The following is a 20900-nucleotide window of genomic DNA, read 5'->3' on the forward strand; positions in this document are numbered from 1 at the left end:
AAATTTGATAAGTACAGAAAAATCTAAAGAACCAGTGGAAAAATGAATGCCTGTAGTCTCACTACCCAGAGACATCACAGTTTGCATTCTGCAACACGTCTTCTATTTTTTCTTGTTTCCTTACTTTAACCATAAATAAAGCCCAAACTCTTGATATGCTTAAACTTTAAGTACCTATAACAATTTATTAGTTTATTTGCATTACTTCATATTTTTGTGTGGTTAAAAACCAGCAATGTGTGCATTTGTGAATTTTACATTTTCAATATTATTCCTTTGTAACAACTGTTTAAGGCCAGATGTTCAGGGCTGCACTTTTAATCTTATAAAAACACATTTACACTTCAGTATGCTTAATTTATAGCTTGGTTTTTTAGAACTAATATATCTCATTTTCATTCCATGGTCACAATTTATATTTTTGAGTTTATAGGAAACATTCAAACTTCTTTCAAATTTCTTTATATTTTTGCAGCCTGAATTCAACAAAACTAATACTTACTACATCTTCAACCACGTTGATATTACCATTACATATCACAGTGAAAATGAAGTAGATTGGTATGTTTCAAAATTGGTTTCTGCTAGACTTGAACCCAAAAGGTAATTATAGAATATCTTTTAAATTAGTTCCATTAATTTAAAAATTAATTCAAAATGTAGAAGATCTCACCAGAATTTTCATTTTTAGGATATATGTGTGATATAACCTTAGACATAAAGTTTAAAAAATCAAACAGACAATTTTATTCCCTTTTACTTATAGTAAGCATGCGAGTAACATGTAATGTGAGAAAGAACTGACAGATCTGGAAGAGAATAGCCTTATTGAGGGTGTCCTAACTCTTCTTGAGTTGCTGCCATATGACAGAGATTACGTTAAGGTTTCTGTTTGTTCAGAGGAGAATTCTAGTTCCAATGGAGTCTATTAGGCAGGTATCAGCTGGGTTTGAGAAAGAATCTGCTAGCAGTCAGAGCTCTCTAACAGTTGAATAAGCACTCTCAAGAAGTAGTGAGTAGTAATCCCTAGATATTTGTAGGAAGAGCCTAGATGACCCAGCTCTTAGAGATTTCATAATTAAGCACCTAGCATAGTGTCTGGTCCCTAGTAAGTGAATACTTAATGAATTTCAAGGGCAGTTCTGCATTGGGTAAGAGACTGGATAGGTGCAAATGATGTTCTAACTTCAAGATTCTTTGAAACTGTAGGATAAGATAGGTACTCTTCAATTAAAAGAGGGAGGGGGAATAAATCATACAGTATATCAAATCATGATCGATATGGGTAAAATATTATAAAATCTGATATATTAAGATGGAGGAAGTTATCCTTTGAGACTAAGGTGAAGTATATTAAAGGAGGTAAGTGTGGTATAGTTTTCTGAACACAGAACAAGGAATTTGGAAATTTGGATTTTAGTCTCATATCTGCTGGTTCCATTTTGGAAGTCAACCCTAAGTTCATCAAGATGGATCAGATTTCATTGTTTTTAAATCTACTAGCCTATTTTATTTTAGCCAAGGTTGTTCCATCTGTCACAACTAATGACCAAAGGGAAAGAATAGTTAAAGAATGTACTGTACCAAGCTTTTGGCCCTGGGTACGTTAACTTGATGTCTCACAGGCTCAATCTCCTCATTTACAAAAGGAGGGGACTGAATTAGGGGTTTTTAATATAGATTCTGATGCATCAAACCCAGTTTTTATTTATGTGTATTTTTCTGGGTAAAAGGGTCCATATATTTAATTAGATAAACAAGACCCCAAAAGATGAAGAACATTGGCACTTTCCAACTCTGATTTATCTTTGTAAAAAGATATTCTTTTGGAAATTAGTGGCTACATTAAAATTTTTTGAAGATTTATTTCATAAGGTATTGCAGATAGAAAATAAAAGAAAGATTAAAAGGATCAGGGCGTGTTTATCATTAACAGGATAAACAGAGCTACCCAGAGAGGCCAGGGAATACTAACCATTGTCAAGGGCAATCACCCATGCTTCTTTGTGTATGTCACTTCTGATAAGTAGGAATAGAATTTTAGGTTCATGGACTGTGAGATCTGACTCAGAATGGCTGCTTCTGTTGAAAGTCATTTGGGTAGAAAGGTAGTTAACATACGAAGTATGATATAGGAAGCTAATCTCATCGGCTATATGAAAATCAAATTTAGTGCTTACAGGCACATTTCATATTCTCAGACTTAGAGTAAAAAAAAGCCAAGAAAATCATTTTCTAGAGCTGTATTTATCTATCCTGCCCATAGTAATCACAATAAAACTTTTATATAATCACAGGAAAGCTCATTTATTTGGTCCCCCTGAGAATAAGGACTGTGTTAAAATTCATCTTTTTCAGAATTGGGCATTCTGCTCAAGGTCATAGATGTGAATTAGGCCTAATGGTTTTCTAAGTCTAAAGTCTTGTGTTTTCTTTCAGGTACTGTACCCTGTTAATTTCCCTAATGGTTGCCATAGTTGATTATCTCTTTTTCCTTAAAACACCTGCTGCATTGGCTTTTGGGTTACCACTTTCCTGGTTTTCTCTTGTCTCACTGGTTGCGCATCAGTCTTCCAAATTCTCCAACCTCTCTCTCTCTCTCTCTCTCTCTCTTTTTTTTTTTTTTTTGGTCGTTTTTGGGTTTACCACACGGTTTGTGGGATTTTAGTCCTCCAACCAGGGGTTGAACCCGAGTCATAACCACTGGACTGCCAGGGAAGTCCCTCTTTCCTCAACCTTTTAATATCAGAGGGCTCCAGAACTCAGTATTTGAGCTCTGCCTCTTTATTTATACTCACCTTGGTGATCTGACCCTGTCTCCTGGCATCAGATACCACAGTGACACTTAGGTCTCTGTGTGTGTGCTCAGTTGCTTCAGTCAAGTCCAACTCTTTGCTACTCTATGGACCGTAGCCCACCAGTCTCCTCTGTCCATGGGTTTCTTCAGGCACGATTACTGGAGAGGGTTGTCATGCCCTCCTCCAGGGGCTCTTCCTGACCTAGGATCAAACCCATGTCTACTGTGTCTCCTGAATTGGCAGGCAGATTCTTTACCACTAATGCCACCTGGGAAGCCCCTCTTAGGTCTCTAGACTTGTATATTTAGCTGTCTGTTTGCCACTTGGATGTCTAATAGGCATTTCCAACTTAACATGTCCCCAAATAATCTAATCTTCCTTCCAAACCCACTTCTCTTGTTGTCTTCTCCATCTCAGTAGATGGCAACTATATCCTTCTAGTTGCTTAGATCCCCAAACCATGAAATCACCCTTGATTTCTCTTTATCATTCTTCCCTCATACCCTATATCTGGTCTAATCCTTTAGTATATCATGTGGCTCTGGCTTTTTTTTTTTTTTTTCTGGGCAGCACCATATGGCTTGTGGAATCTTAGTTACTAGGCCAGGGATGGAACCCATGCTCCCTGTGATGGAAGCCCAGAGACCACCATGGAATTCCCCATGTGGCTCTATTTTAAAAACATATTTAGAATCTACCACTTCTCATCACCTCCAGCACTATCAGCTGGTCCAGAACATCGTCATACCTTACCTGGTTGTTGCAGAAACCTAGCTGGTTTCCTTGCTGCTACCCTTGTCTTCTCATAACCTTTTCTCAATACAGCATTCAGAGCATTCCTTTTTATTTATTTATTTTTTTCATTTTAAACTTTTATTTTGTATTGGGGTATAGATGGTTAACAATGTTGTCATAGTTTCAGGTGAATAGTGAAGGGACTCAGCCATACATACACATGACCCTTTTAAAATTTCAGCTCGTGTCAATCCTCCACTTAGAATCTTCCAGTGACTTCCCATTTCAGAGTAAAAGTTGAAGTTGTGAAAGTGGCATGGAAGGCCTTATACAATCCATATATAAGGCCAATGGTTTAAAATAGGGCTTCTAACTTGATTAGAGACCTTTATAGAATTTTTACCACATAGTCTCTTATATGAAATGCAGATCTTCCCTGTATGGGGTTTAAGACCCATACTTCAGAGCATACTTGATATGCATTATCATGTAGTAATTTAATTTTTCCCTTCAGTGTGAAATGTTGACCTGTAGCCTTAACAATTATGATTTCTCTAATTCATAGCTATTTTAAAATGTATTTTGGCTTTAAATAGAATACGTTTATCCTACACTTGTAAGGGCACATTATGGACCAGACAGTAAGTAGGGTTACAAGAATGAATACAAAAGATGTGCACACCAGTAACCTTTGCAGTTGTGAGTGAGTGGTTTGATTGTGCATGTATGTGTAAAGATAATAATCTCATCAGGATTGCATATTAATCTTTAGACAGAAACCACTGGGTAAACTGTATGTTGAGTCAACTAATTCAAAAATGAAGCAACATGGCTTCTCCTTTTGATTTTTCTCTCTCCCCTTTATTCTTTTATTTTTCAAGAAATGGAAGAGTCACTTTATTTCTGACCAGGCATTTGCTAGCTTCACCAGTTCTGTCTAGTTTCAAGCTTCTCTAGTTTTTGTTTTCCATCTTTGGATTTTAATAATCATTCTCTTTTTCAAACACAAAAGGTTCACATAGATGTATCCTCAGGCCCTTTTATGGCTAAGCATGGCATTTTATACACAGTAGGCCCTTAAATCTCTGGGTGCTTATAAATATGATTTCTGTCTCATCTATTTGATTTTCTAACTATAGTTGAGGTTACAAGATAGATTTTTTTTTTTTTTAGTATATAGAAGAGAGGGATGGGATGAAAGATGAAAAATAAAGCCATTTACTAATAGAAGGATTTAAAAAAATCTATCCACAGGCAAAGAGAAAGTTCTTAAGTATTGTGTTTTGGGCAGTACATTGAGTCTATTTGCATGTTAGGGACATTTAGAAACAAGAATATTTTAAATTGTAAAGAGTTTTAAATGCAGAATGTAATGAAAGGCCCATTTTTATCAGCCTGCTGTTATTACATGCCCAAAGAGCCATGAATCAGAAATTTACAATTTCAATTTGATATAAAAATTCCCTTCCCTTCCTTTTCTCCCTCTCTTTTACTAGCTATAAACATGTAGATGAAAACCATCTAACTTGCAATGGAACCCCTATGGAAATCCCTGGAGACTATACAGATAAGTTGAACATCATCTACACTTACTCTGTGAAATTTCAAGTAAGTATTCCATGCCATAATCTTACTTTTTTTTTTTTTTCTAAATCAAGTATATAACTATCATATGAAATGAAAATCAAGTCGCTCAGTCGTGTCTGACTCTTTGCGACCCGATGGACTGTAGCCTACCAGGCTCTGCTGTCCATGGGATTTTCCAGGCAAGAGTACTGGAGTGGATTGCCATTTCCTTCTCCAGGGAATCTTCCGAACCCAGGGATCGAAGCCGGGTCTCCCGCACTGTAGGCAAACGCTTTACCGTCTGAACCACCAGGGAAGTCTTAATATTAAAGCCTTTATTTCTATCAATTGAAAGTTGCATAGCGCACCTTAGGAGTCCAAGAAAGAAGATAAGTTCTTTATGTTAAAACCATTCAAAGGACAATCATTACAGGAATTGCTGTATGTAATCTACTACATTTCAGGTACCTTGCCAGGTACTTTACTTAGTCTTCATATTGAGGTTTGAATGAGGTACATGGGAAACCAGAGAGGTGTCACCTGGGGTTGGCAGACTGGCTGATTGCTCAAGTGAGACCTTAAAGGAAGAGTATCTTGTGGAGGAGACAAAGTCTACTATAGTGAAAAGAGCAGACATATTGGACATTTGGACTGACCTGCAGTTCAAACTATGGCTTGGCCACTTACTAGCCACTTGTGCATAGGCAAGTCATGTGATCTCTGAGGCTCAATTTCTTCTCATGTCATTTCATCCTTATTTTCAGAATGCATAAAGCCCTTAGCATGATATAGAATAGGTCCTCAACATATAACATTTATTATTATTTGTACATCTGGAATTATCCCTTTTGTGAGTAGCTATTTTTATAAAGATGGTATGTATTTTTGGTAAATAAGTAGATAGACTAATAACATTCTGGTGAATAATCTATCAGCTCTTTGAAGCCCATGTTTCCCAAAGGGTTTTCTGGAAACAAGTTCCTTCATATTTTATTCATTTTAGCTTTTTTTTAAATTTTAGCTTTTTATTTTAAAAGGTGTTATGTGAAAAAAAAAAGGATCTATGAGGAGGTTACTTTGGATAATGCTAGGTTAAACAATGTTAAAACAATGGCTTTAAGAGTATTCACTATGATAAACAGCATTGTAAATTTCCAAAAGATGATTATAACATGCAGCATTTCATATACCATGGCAGAGCTCATGGGGATATCATTTTCTGTAGAAAAATACTGTGTGTGGTGCTAAAAAGTGCACAACTTAGTACAATGGGATATTATATATACCATTTTCACTTACTGTGTATGTCATGGACATTTTTCCAGGTCAATAAATACAGAGTCACCACCTTCTTTTTATTGACTGCATAGTATATTTAATGTATAGGCTGTAATCGACTTATTTAGTGCTCTATTGATAAAAATCCAAATGTCTAATTTTTAATGCTTATAAACAGTGCTTTAATTAGCATCCTTTTTTATTTGTCTGATTATCTCCTTGCATTAAATTCCTAGAAGTAGGAATTTAGGTAACAGGGTATAAACATTAAAAAGATGTATTTATTTGTTTGCCTGTGCTGGGTTTTAGTTGCAGCACACAGGATCTTTGATCTTTGTTGTTGCATGCAAGATCTTTAGTTGCAGCATGTGGGATCTAGTTCCCTTATCAGAGATCAAACCCGGGACCCTGTATTGGGAGCACAGAGTCTTAGCCACTGGACCACCAGGGAAGTCCCAGGGTGTACACATTTTGATAACACATTACCAAATTCTTCACAAAAAAGTTGCTAGGTTGTTCTCTAGCATGCTCAGCAATACTAGGTTTCTGTCAGTTTAAAAATCTTGCTTCAGAATTTTAATTCTGTGAGTATAACAAAGTGAGATAGATTCATACTAGGCAAACTCCTAAGGGTCCAATATATAAACCAGAACACCAATTTCATAATTTACTTGGAGAAATCTAAGTGCCTCGTTGACCACATCTTTCATGTTAGCTGGTTAGCACATCTGCCTATGATAAAGAGATATGAGAAAACAAATATAAATAGAGTAGAATAAGTAGAAAGTTTCTTGGTGAACATAGGACCCCAGAGAAAAAGGAAGACAAGTATTAAAAGATGTTATTCATATGGCACATGGACCAGATGTTCATATTCATGGATCAGATACTCTTAGCCTTAGTATTAGAGGTACTTCTCCAGAAAATGAACACTGGGGCTTTCCTTTCATAGGGAAAACTTTTTATCACTATGTAGGTATATGTATTTCTCTTTATAGTTTTTCTTAAAGACTATGTGACATATTTTTGATTCAGCTTTGATTATACTTGATTTTATACAAGGCTTATTTCTTACAGCTTTGGATGTGCTTTCCTGAGACAAAACCCTAATCACCTTATTTGGGATCAGGTCTCAAATCTCTTTGAACACTTACAAATTGTGCTTGGTTTGTGTCATTTCTATAGATGGCCTGACAGCCATTATAACACAATTCTTCCTAATCTCATTCTCAAAGCAATTCCAGTTTGGGGATGCCTTGCTTTTGTCCCTATGTATCACCTAGAGTGGTTATCTCCATTTTATAAATGAGGATCCTGAAGCCCAGCGAGCTGAAGTAATTTTCTCCAGATCATAGCTAGCAGGAGGTGGAAGTGATATTCAAACTCAGGTCTGTTTGGCCCCAAACTCATAGTTTTTCCACTATTCCATTCTCGCTTTCTATATTAAAGGTCTATTATATTTTCTGCCTACAGAGTTACTGTAAAGAAAATGAGAAGCGTTTATGTTAGAGAGGTATGTGTGTACTTTGAGTCATCCAGCTAGAGGTCAGGATTACTTGATCCTACATCCTGCAGTTTACCCAAAATACAATTGGTGAAAACAGGCAATTTACCAGTCCAATAAGTATAGTCCAGTCTTCTAATCTCTGGATGAAACACAGAAGTGTAATCTGGGAAAAGGAATGAAGTACACCCTGAAGAAATTAAAATAACCTTTCCCTAGTGATTGAAAATAGTATTCCAACTCCAGGCTATTATCAGAAGTAGATTGAAGAGTGGAAGCTCTTATACATTTTTATCACTTATCAATTGGCTATTAAAATTAAGTGTAGGATGGTAACAGACTTATTTGTGGTGATCATTTTGAAATGTATAGAAATATTGAATCACTATGTTGTGTAACAAGAACTGACAGAGTTGTAGGTCAATTATACTTCAAAAGCAAACTCAGAGGAAGAGATTAGATTTGTGGTTACTAGAAGCAGGGGATGAGGGGAGGGAGGAATTAAATAATGGTGGTCATAACTACAAACTTGGAGTTACAAGATAAATAAGTGCTAGGGATATAATGTACATCATGATAAATATAATTAATGCTGTATGTTATATATGAAAGTTGGGAGTAAATCCTAGGAGTTCTGATCATAAGGAAAACATATTTTTTAATTTCTTTAATTTTGTATCTATGTGAGATGATGGATGCTCACTAAACCTATTCTGGTCATGATTTCATGACATATGTTAAGTCCCATCATTATGCTGTACACCTTAAATGTATACAGTGCTGTATATCAATTATACTCAGTAAAACTGGAAGAAAAAAATAATAAAATAAAAAAATTTAAGTGTAAGAATGCTTATGTTTACAGGAAATGTCAAGGGAAAGCACATCTAAACTGAAGTTTAGACTCAAGCCAGAGGCCTACATGGTATGGTGTTAGTGGTCTGCCTGTTAGGAAGCAACTGTGGCAGTCAAAAGAGCTAAAGTGCAAGCTTAGATGCAGCTATAGCATATGGGGCTTTTGGGGGAATTGCCTTATTTGGGGTTAGGTCTCAACTTCTTGTTCTTTAACTTTCCTTAATCCTGGGAGCTATTTCAGAAGAGGAATTTTCCTTCCCATTGAAACTCATTTAAGGTGCTTAGAAGGCCTGTGGCTTCCAGATGTGGTACAATGGAAGGAACCAGACAAACCCAAGGTCTGAATCCTGGCTTTGACATTTCTTAGCTGTGTGAACTTGGGCAGGTTACATTGAGCCTATATTTCCTGATCTATAAAGTGGGGATAAAATAGTCACCTCATGTGATTGCTAGCAGAGATAAGTGAACAAACATAAAATATTTAGCACAGCTCCTAGCCAGTAAGTAGACACACAGGGTTTCCTATGCCTTCTCTCAGATACAGGACCACTTGCTTTACAAATGTCTTATACAAAAGTAGCTCATAGGTGCAGAGTATACTTATACAGTGAGAATACACTAGGCCACAAGATTCTTTTTTTGCCTTTACTTAATTGCTTTTAACCACAATATTCTGTATCTGAACACCAGAAAGTTGCTGTTACAGTTGTGGGGAGGGTGCCAGGAAGAGTGGTTATGAATATCTCTGATGGTGCTGTTTCTTTATTTTCTGTCTTGGGTTGAAAATGTCTGTGTTTTTTAAAAAATTTTTTAGCCAGTGATAATCGTACATATCAACATGTCCCAAAGTGCATTCCCAAGAATGCTAGTCAAATAAGTTTGGAAAATGCTACTTTCTACTGTCTGCTTTTGTAGCTTCACAAAGCACTTGAGTGTTTGATGTTTTTTAGTTGCTATGTTGGACTCTTTTCAACCCCATGGACTGTAGCCCACTGGGTTCCTCTGTCCATGGGATTTCCCAGGCAAGAATACTGGAGTGGGTTGCCATTTTCTTCTCTAGGAGACCTGCCCGACTCTGGGATCAAACTCACACTCCTGCTTGGTAGGCAGATTTTTTTTACTGCTGAATCACCTCTGAAGCCCACATGAGTGTTTTAAAGTCTCCTAATAGAGAAACCTCTGACTGAGTCTAACTCAACAGTTTAGAATCATCTTTGACTATGGAGTACTAGTCTGGAGTAACATTTATATCCCACTGCAGATTCTACTCTGTGTACACTAGGTGTATACGGTTGTTGTGTCTTATAGTAGCTTACAAGATTCTATTAAACTAGAATTTTTTACTTTTTAAATTAAAAAATTATTGAACTATAGTTGATATACAATATCATGTAAGTTTCAGGTGTACAGCACAGAGATTCAGTTACACACACACACACACACACACACACACACACACACACACATATATATATATTCTTTTTTAGATTCTTTCCCCTTATAGGTTATTATATAATAGCGAGTATAATTTCCTGTGCTATTTAGTAGGTCCTTGTCAGTTTTAAGTAAAAAAGAAAAAAATTATAGTAGTAATTCATGTTCATTGTAAAAATATAGAAAGATCACAAAATGAAAATAAAAGTCATTTAGAATACCACTGTGTGCTGAGAACCACCATGAAAATTTTGGTGTATGGAATTAAGAGATAATTCTGAAATCAGACAGCTGGGTTTGAATTCCTGTTTTTTACCACTACCTGCTACACTAGATCTTGCCTACCATTTACTTATCTCTTCAATCTTCAGTTTCTTCATTTGTAAAACGGGGTCGATAATAGTAATTATCTACATCACAGGGGTGAAATTTAAACAAGGAAATATAACTAAAGGCACGTGGTATAGTTTCTGACACAAAGAAGGAGCTCAAACAACGCTTGCTACTAGCAGTATCCTTAGGTTGTGAGAATCGGATGAGCTACATTGTTTCGTAACCTGCCCTTTTAACTTAAGCATATAATGTAAACACTTGCCATATGATTAAATTTTCTTCTGCATTATTTAAATGTAAACTTGGTGAGATTATATTATTTTAAATTTAATATTATGAAAATTAAAAGTTCAATTCTCTACAATAAATCATATTGAACCTATAACATAGCTTTCAGTGGAAAATGAGCAGCTGTGTACTTAATTATCATTTATCGAATTGCTTCAGTGGGAATGACAGAATTTGAAAATAAGTCTCTTTTTCTGGATTTCCTTGGTGGTTCAGTGGTTAGGACTTCTTGCTTCCAATGCAGGGGGCACAGGTTCAGTCCCTGTTCAGGGAATTAAGATCCCACATGCCAGACAGTGCAGTAAAGAGAGAAAAAAAAGAAAATAAGTCTCCTTTCATCCTCCAAGTAAATAATTGATTCAGGTCAATAATTGATTAAAGGATATTAAAACTGTAGATGACTGAGTGCTGGAGAAACTGGGTTATTCTCACAGTGACAAAGTAGCACTCCACAGATTATTTTCTAATTGTAAATGGGAAAATATAAAAATAAATGGATAAAATAAATGTGATAAATAGGAATTCATACTGATCTCTCTGACCTCAGTGGTCATGCTAGCCCTCTCCCCTTGCTGATCTGTAACTTCTTTCTCCGATATTGAGAAACCTGGCTCCCATTATCCACAAGTTCAGTTCAGTTGCTCAGTCATGTCCTACTCTTTGCGACCCCATGAACCACAGCACACCAGGCCTCCCTGTCCATCACCAACTCCTGGAGTCCACCCAAACCCATGTCCATCGAGTCGGTGATGCCATCCAACCATTTCATCCTCTGTTGTCCCCTTCTCCTCCCACCCTCAATCTTTCCCAGCGTCAGGGTCTTTTCAAATGAGTCAGCTCTTCACATCAGGTGGCCAAAGTATTGGAGTTTCAGCTTCAACATCAGTCCTTCCAATGAACACCCAGGACTGATCTCCTTTAGGATGGACTGGTTGGATCTCCTTACAGTCCAAGGGACTCTCAAGAGTCTTCTCCAACACCACAGTTCAAAAGCATCAATTCTTTTGCGCTCAGCTTTCTTTATAGTCCAACTCTCACATCCATACATGACCACTGGAAAAACCATAGCCTTGACTAGACAGACCTCTGTTGACAAAGTAATGTCTCTGCTTTTTAATATGCTGCCTAGGTTGGTCATAACTTTCTTTCTAAGGAGTAAGTGTCTTTTAATTTCATGGCTGCAATCACCATCTGCAGTGATTTTGGAGCCCAGAAAAATAAAGTCAGCCACTGTTTCTTCTGTTTTCCCATCTATTTGCCATGAAGTGATGAGACTGGATGCCATGATCTTCGTTTTTTGAATGTTGAGCTTTAAGCCAACTTTTTCATATGAGTTTATATAATGATTTTGTTCAGAAGTTACTGAAGGATGGGACCATAATGATTAATATTTGAATGAAGACCTTTTATTCATCTGTTTATATAACAAATATTTTTGAGGGTCTGTTATGTTCTTGGGCTTCTCTGGTGGCTTGGCAGTAATGCAATGCAGGAGACATAAGAATTACACTTAGAAGAAAGGGAAGATGTAAATCTAGTCCAGTATTATTGATGTCTCTAGTTGGTGACATGGTGCTTCCCTGGTGTCTCAGTGGTAAAGAATCTGCCAGCCAATGTGGGAGATGCGGGTTCGATCCCTGGGTCAGGAATCCCTGGAGGAGGGCATGACAACCCACTCCAGTATTCTTGCCTGGGGCATCCCATGGACAGGAGCCTGGCGGGCTACAACTGTTTGACACAGAGTTGGACACAACTGAGCAACTTGGTATGCATGATTATGTGCCTAGCATGGGAATTTTTATAAAGTACCTAGTTTAACTTTATTTTTCCTACTTAACTTTGAAGGCAGGTATTTTAAATCTCCATTTTTTTTGGCCTCTTGGCTTGCAGAATCTTAGTTCCCCGATCAGGGATTGAACCCGGGCCACAGCAGTGAAAGTGCTGAGTCCTAACCACTGGACCACCTTTAAATCTTCATTTTATAGACTATAAAACCGAGACTCATAAAGTCACTTGCCCAAGGTCACAAATGGATTATAAATCTAGATTAAGTTGGCTACAGAATCCAGGCTCCTGAAACAGCCACTTTAATGGTGTGAGTTTATTTTTATTTTTTATCTCTTTATTTTTTTGGCATGTGGAATCTTGCTTCCCTGACTGCCAGGGAAGTCCCCAAGGTATGAGTTTACAATGGGCAGGAACTATGCCTGGCAACAAAGGGTGGTGACAGGAGGGCTTTACAGACAGCCCCCAGGGGAGGGTGGGGCTCTGGTGGGAAGACAGTGTCTAGAGGCCAGAAGGCCCTGGGGCATCCAGAAGGCGAGGCCCTGGGGGGCTGGTGGAGGGGCTGGATTGGTTCCCAGAAGCCCCAGGATTCTGGTGGGCAGGGGAGGCCAGATCCCACCATCCAGGCCCAGGCTGGGAAGAACTCCCAGGTGCTAGGAAGGCTTTTTAAGAGAGAGGCCTTGAGCTAGTCCTTGAAGGATGCTGAGGATGGTTTGGATAGCACGGGTAGAATGTGCAAGGCATTTTGGGAAAGGTCATAGACTGAGTTAAAAGACCTGGAATTTAGGAATTTGGAGGGGGGCTAGAGGAAGGGCTTTCCAGGTGAGAATGTAGTGTAAGTGGGGAACAGTGAATAGATTTGTCTGAAAGAAATTTTTTCATTTGTTTATTCACTCAGCAATAGGTAATAAGTGCATCCTAGGTGCCAGATGTTAAGTCCTGGGTATATAAAGGCCAAAAAGATTCAGTATAACACCCGAGACTTTAATCGTTTATATGTAAACAGTATTTGTAGAAAGGTTAGAAAGATACATTTGAGACACATTTTGAATGGCCTTGAATGCCGGGCTAAGGTATTTTTACTCACCATATTTTACTTTAGAAAACTTACTGTTTATAGTTCAGTTCAGTTACAGTTCAGTGTCTCAGTTGTGTCCGACTCTGTGACCCCATGAATCACAGCATGCCAGGCCTCCCTGTCCATCACCAACTCCAGGAGTTCACTCAGACTCACGTCCATGGGAGTCTGTGATGCCATCCAGCCATCTCATCCTCTGTTGTCCCCTTCTCCTCCTGCCCCCAACCCCTCCCAGCATCAGAGTCTTTTCCAATGAGTCAACTCTTCACATGAGGTGGCCAAAGTACTGGAGCTTCAGCTTTAGCATCATTCCTTCCAAAGAAATCCCAGGGCTGATCTTCAGAATGGACTGGTTGGATCTCCTTGCAGTCCAAGGGACTCTCAAGAGTCTTCTCCAACACCACAGTTCAAAAGCATCAATTCTTCGGTGCTCAGCCTTCTTCACATTCCGATTCTCACATTCATACATGACCACAGGAAAAACCATAGCCTTGACTAGACGGACCTTAGTTGGCAAAGTAATGTCTCTGCTTTTGAATATACTATCTAGGTTGGTCATAACTTTTCTTTCAAGGAGTAAGCGTCTTTTAATTTCATGGCTGCAGTCACCATCTGCAGTGATTTTGGAGCCCCCCCCCAAAAAGTCTGACACTGTTTGCACTGTCCCCATCTATTTCCCATGAAGTGATGGGACCGGATGCCATGATCTTTGTTTTCTGAATGTTGAGCTTTAAGCCAACTTTTTCGCTCTCCTCTTTCACTTTCATCAAGAGGCTTTTTAGCTCCTCTTCACTTTCTGCCATAAGGGTGGTGTCATCTGCATATCTGAGGTTATTGATATTTCTCCCGGCAATCTTGATTCCAGCTTGTGTTTCTTCCAGCCCAGCGTTTCTCATGATGTACTCTGCATGTAAGTTAAATAAGCAGGGTGACAATATACAGCCTCGACGTACTCCTTTTCCTATTTGGAACCAGTCTGTTGTTCCATGTCCAGTTCTAACTGTTGCTTCCTGACCTACATACAGATTTCTAACGAGGCAGGTTAGGTGGTCTGGTATTCCCATCTCTTAAAGAATTTTCCACAGTGGATTGTGATCCACACAGTCAAAGGCTTTGGCATAGTCAATAAAGCAGAAATAGATGTTTTTCTGGAACTCTCTTGCTTTTTCCGTGATCCAGCGGATGTTGGCAATTTGATCTCTGGTTCCTCTGCCTTTTCTAAAACCAGCTTGAACATCAGGGAGTTCATGGTTTACATATTGCTGAAGCCTGGCTTGGAGAATTTTGAGCATTACTTTACTAGCATGTGAGATGAGTGCAATTGTGCAGTAGTTTGAGCATTCTTTGGCATTGCTTTTCTTTGGAATTGGAATGAAAACAGACCTTTTCCAGTCCTGTGGCCACTGCTGCGTTTTCCAAATTTGCTGGCATATTGAGTGCAGCACTTTCACAGCATCATCTTTCAGGATTTGAAACAGCTCAACTGGAATTCCATCACCTCCACTAGCTTTGTTCGTAGTGATGCTTTCTAAGGCCCACTTGACTTCACATTCCAAGATGTCTGGCTCTAGATTAGTGATCACATCATCACGATTATTTGGGTCGTGAAGATCTTTTTTGTACAGTTCTTCCATGTATTCTTGCCACCTCTTCTTAATATCTTCTGCTTCTGTTAGGTCCAGACTATTTCTGTCCTTTATCGAAGATTTTTTTGATTTTACTCTAATCACATTAATTTTAGCTATGTATCTGTGTATGTGAGTTATATAAGCTTTAGCTGTGGGCTAGCTTGAGACCCTAGCCACATATATAGATTTTTTTTTTTTTGCAAGATGCATTCCTGATTTTCAGGCACCATGAACCAATAACTGAATTTGAGAATCAGAGAATTTTGGTACTGGTTTACTTCAAACTCATACTTGACTTTGAGCAAGTTCATTTTCTTTTCTGTACTTCACTTTCCCCATAGTAAAGTGAGGGAATGGAGCTGAATCAGTAGTTCTCAACCCTATCAGATTAATATCTTCTTTTAATAACAAATGTTTTATCCTTCTCCCTTTACTCTTGTAAAATAATTTTAATAGATACTAGATAATTAGACTTGTCTTACACATCATTTCAAGAGACATCAGTATAACACTACAACTATAATATAAAGGAGAAATAAAAAATTAATTTTTAATAAGATATATTTCAGTCATTGTTAGATGCTTGCGCCTATGTGTATTCATGCGTGTGTGCATGCTCAGTCGTGTCCCACTCTATGGGACCCTATGGACTACATACAGCCTACCAGGTTCTTTGGTCCATGGGATTTTCCTGGCAAGAATACTGGAGTAGATTGCAATTTCCTCCTCCAGGGACCTATGTGTATAATCATTGTAAATATGATATATATGAATACAGATGAATATGAGACTATTGTATATTGGTGGCTCAAATATCACATCTTTCTAAAGGATGCCATGATTTTCTGAAATGTTGATCAATTTTAATTAAGTTTCAAGCCAAACAGTACCGTTTTCCCTCAATTTACATGGTAGTTGCATTCCTGGGGGAAAAATAAATGTATATTAACTTGTCTGCTAATGCAGCAGATGCTGGAGACAAGAGTTCGATCCCTTGGTCAGGAAGAGCCCCCGGGGGAGGGTATGGGAACCAACTCCAGTATTCTTGCCTGGAGATTCACATGGACAGAGAAACCTGGTGGGTCACGGTCCATAGGGTCACAAAGAGTTGGACACGACTGAAAAGATTTAGCACACGAAAATATTTTAATTGTAAACTGAAGTTAGAATCTAGCTGCAGATAATCATAAGCAGTTTTTTTCACTCACATAAATGGCGGATGGGGGCTTTTGGAAATTGTTCTCAATTCTTTGTGTGGGTCTTCCAGTGCCCTGCAGGACGTCTGGCATTCTACTATGCTTCTAATTCCAGTAGTATCCTCGCGTCGTTTCATTATGTCCCCTAGAGGGTGCTGTTCTCCCTGTTGAAAACAACTAGACTAAAAGAAACTCTAGTTGTCTGCCCCTTGATTCTTTGATTCCCTGCAGGTGTTTTTACTGAGTGAAACCCATCATATACTGGGTCCTGAATCAAGAACTCTCATCTATATTTCTGCCTTTGCTTCTTGTGATTTCATTAGAAAGAGCATTAAAGACCTGCCTACCTCATATGCTTTTATGTCTTATAAAATATTTTGAGACTCTGGGATGTAAAGATGTAGAATAATTAATTTTAAATGGGTTTAAAAAATGGGTTCCACCATTTAGTTATCTTTTTACATTTGTCATTTTGTCTCAAATGTGCCTTAGGATTTTAAAATAATTTCTTATTGTCTTATGGAGGAGGAATATGTGTTGTGGACCGTTATTTCCAGCAGATGGCAATGTTGGGTGCAAAAACTACTTGATTTAACAACTGCAGATTTTCTAGGCTCTCTTTGTACTTAAAAGCCAAACTTCATGATGTATATTTGAAAGTATCTCTTTTTTTTACATTTTATTTTTTCTTCCAGTTTTATTGAGCTATAATTGATATACACACCATGGTATGAGTTTAGGGGCTTCCCAGGTGGTGCAGTGGTAAAGAATTCTTCTGCCAATGCAGGAGATGCAAGAGATTCAATCCCTTTGTCAGGAAAATCCCCTGAAGGAGGGCATGGCAACCCACTCGAGTATTCTTGCCTGGGAAATGCCATGGACAGAGCAGTCTGGTGGGCTACGGTCCATGGGGTCACAGAGTCGGACACAACTGAGCGACTGAGCACTGTATGAGTTTAAGGTGTACAGCATTATGGTTTGACTTATGTCATGAGATGATGATCACAATACATTTAGTGGACATTCATCATCTCATATAGATACAAAATTAAAGAAATAGCAAAGCAATATTTTTTCCTTGTGATGAGAACTCTTGGGATTTACTCTTTTAACAACTTTCATATGTAACATACAGCAGTGTTAATTATATTTAACATGTTGTACATTACATCCCTAGTACTTGTTTACCTCATAACTGGAAATTTGTCCCTTTGACCACCTTCATCTAATTCCCCCCTCCCCATTTCCACCTCTGGTAACTACAAATATGATCCCTTTTTCTGTGGATTTATTTGTTTGTTGGTTTTGAAGTATAATTAACTTACAATACTATGTTAGTTCTTGTTTGTTACAAAGCAGTGATCTGATATTCCTATCCATTTTAAAATGATCACCACGATAAGTCTAGTTACCATCTGTCACCATACAGAGGTATTACATAATCATTGACTAGATTCCTCACCCTGTACATTTCATACTTGTGACTCATTTATTTTGCAGCTGGAAGTTTGGACCTTTTCATTTCCCTCACTTATTTCACTCCTTGTTAAAAGGCTTGATATGCGTTAACTTGCTTAAGGCAGTGGACAGTAGTCTGGTGAAGAAATGCATGCAATTCAAATTTTGACAAATTAAGTCACACTTTGGTATAAGAACAATATTTTAATAATAAAATGGCTAAGACAAATCCTTTCATGCAATGAATATCTATCCCTGAATTTGTCAGTCTGTAAATTCAGATTTTCTAAAAATAATTTAGAAACAATTTCACACTACAGAAAAATTGCTAAAATAACACAAAGAACTCTTGTAGTCCCTTTAACTAGATACTCCAATGTTTAACATTTTACTTCATTTGCTCCATTGTTCGCTCTTCTCTCTGTGTCCATTATCATTAGTCTTTCTGTGAATCCTTTGAGAGCTAGATGTTGTCTCATCACCCCTAAATCTGCCAGAGTGTCTTTCCCTAAAACAAGTATACAACTGTGCAAACCAGGAATCAATATTGGCATTACAGCATTACATTACCATCTGATTCATATCTATCCATTCAGATTTCACCAGCTGGCCAACAATGTCACTTTTCCCCTTTCTAGTTTAGTATCCTTTCCAGGATTACATGTTATATTTAGTTTTTGATCTCCTCCAATCTGGGCCAGTTCTTCAGTCTTTCATTATGTTTCATATTCTTGAAAATTTTGAAGAGTACAGACCTTACATTCTGTAGGATGACCATCAACCTGGGTCTGTCTGATGGTTCTTCATGACCAGGCTCAGGCCATGGATTCTCAACAGGAAGACTGCAAAATGATACCTCACATCAGTAGATACAAAATGTCAGCCTGACCTTTCATAGATGATGTTCATCATGAACACTGAGTCATCAGGTGTTAGCTAAAGTCTACTGGTGAATTAAAAGTCATTTTAATTAAAATCCATCATTTCCATTTTTTTTAAAAGCAGAGTACATTGACTTTCTTTATACCTATCCCCCACACTTCACAAAAAAACATAGATGCCTAATTTTATTATTTTTTTCTGGCCATTTAAAAGTTTTTTGAATTATAAAAGTATGACAATACATCTATAGGAGACTTGGAAAATACAGAACAAAGTTACTTATAGTTCCATTATATATTACAGTTATTTTTAAGTAGATAAATTAAGATTGTTAGTTGGAGCTTCAATATCAAACTCTCAAACATTAATAGGATGAATAGATAGAAAAGTAGAAGGATATAGCAGACCTGAAAAATACTATGAACCAATTTAACATAATTAAGATTTATACAGTTTTCACACAACAGCAGGATACAAATTCTATTCAAGTTCTCATAGACTATAAGTCAGGAGACACTAGAACATATCCATGGACATAAAACAAGGTGCAAAATGTCATGGTCTAAAAGTATTGAAATCATACAGAGTCTGTTTTCTTATCACTGGAATTATTTTAGAAATCATTATCAAAAGATATTTGAAAATAAACCACATATTTTCAAGTGCAATGTGACATTTACCAGGAGAGATCTTTGACTTAGCCATTGAAAGCCTCAAAGAAGTTAAAAGACTGAAGAAACACAGTGGGTGATTGCAGAGAAGAAAGCATTTAAGTGAGAAATTAATATTAAAGATACTTAAAAAACCCTGTTTTTTAAAAATTAAATATCCGCTTTTTAAATGATGGGTGCAGATACCAAATTTTAAATAATAAGTCATTTCAAATATAATTTGGTCAATTTGTTACCTGTGTTTTCCTTTTGCTAAGATCATACCATTAATTTAAGGGGTAATAATACCACATTAATCGTTTAAATGTTTATCAGGGATTATCTTTTAAGATATTCATTTATTGGGGCTATTTTATAAGAAAGCTATTGAAAGGTTGAGTTTGATCATACATCAGCAGAAACAACTGGTGATTATATTTTCTTAGGTTTTAATAAGTATTGAGAACCACAATATTAAAAAACTTTTTATCAGTTTGTTGCTGAAACATTTCAAAATACTTAAAGTACAAAAGTAAAATATTAGAATATTCTGTAAGAAATAGTGACAGAAATTGAATACTGTTTTCTAAGTAAACAAAATACTGTAACAATAAACCTATTTGCAGTTGGTGGATTTGGTGTGTTGTGAAGCAAGTTGTCTTATAGTTCAAAATTTTAGTTCAATTTAAATAATAATATTGACAATACTTATATGTGGTGAAGGCTTCAAACCATATAGAAAATGTATAAGTAAAATTCTGCCTTCCTTTACTACCCTTCCCCTAATTTCTAGTCTCTTCCTCCGAAAGTATAACCGTTGTTTTTTCTTCCAGAAAAATGTTTGCATCTACAAAATATGTATATTTTTTTGAAGGGGGAATAGAATCTTGCTGTACATACGTGTCTTACTATGTACTTTTCACCTTTATTTTTTCATTTAATGCTATTTCATAGACATGTCATCACCTAGAGATGCACATCATTCTTTTTAATGGTTACATAGTATTTCTTAGCATGGATTACCATAGTTTGTCTATTCCTATTCTGATGGGAATTTTTGGTTGTTTTTAGGTTTTTAAATTTAAAAACAAACCACAGTGACTCTCATTATATATGCCTATGAAGTTTCAATTAAGATGAAAATGTGGTCTGGACAAAAGGAAATGAAGTATGGGGTAGATTTAGGGTGACAGAAAAATAGCAAAAGGGTGCTATTATTTCTGATGAATAGTAAACTAAATTTTTTTTCCTAGTCCCTTTTTGAAATGAGATAGTGAAGTGAAGTTGCTCAGTCTTGTCCGACTCTTTGTGACCCCATGGACTGTAGTCTACAAGGCTTCTCCGTCCATGGGATTTTCCAGGCAAGAGTACTGGAGTAGGTTGCCATTTCCTTCTTTAGGGAATCTTCCCAACCCAGGGATCGAACCCAGGT

General features: G+C 37.1%; 1 protein-coding gene across 1 annotated transcript in view; it reads left to right on the forward strand.

The window, feature by feature from the left end:
• The window catches only part of LOC138071653 (transmembrane 9 superfamily member 2-like), a 66823-nt gene that overhangs the window by 19500 nt on the left and 26423 nt on the right, over positions 1-20900 (forward strand). Inside the window, exons 6-7 of the mRNA XM_068963128.1 lie at positions 476-603; positions 5030-5141. Of these exons, the coding sequence (XP_068819229.1) occupies positions 476-603; positions 5030-5141 (240 nt within the window). The remainder of the gene's footprint in view (positions 1-475; positions 604-5029; positions 5142-20900) is intronic.

Source organism: Capricornis sumatraensis, chromosome X (genome assembly GCF_032405125.1).
Source record: "Capricornis sumatraensis isolate serow.1 chromosome X, serow.2, whole genome shotgun sequence".
NCBI classification, from domain to species: Eukaryota; Metazoa; Chordata; class Mammalia; order Artiodactyla; family Bovidae; genus Capricornis; species Capricornis sumatraensis.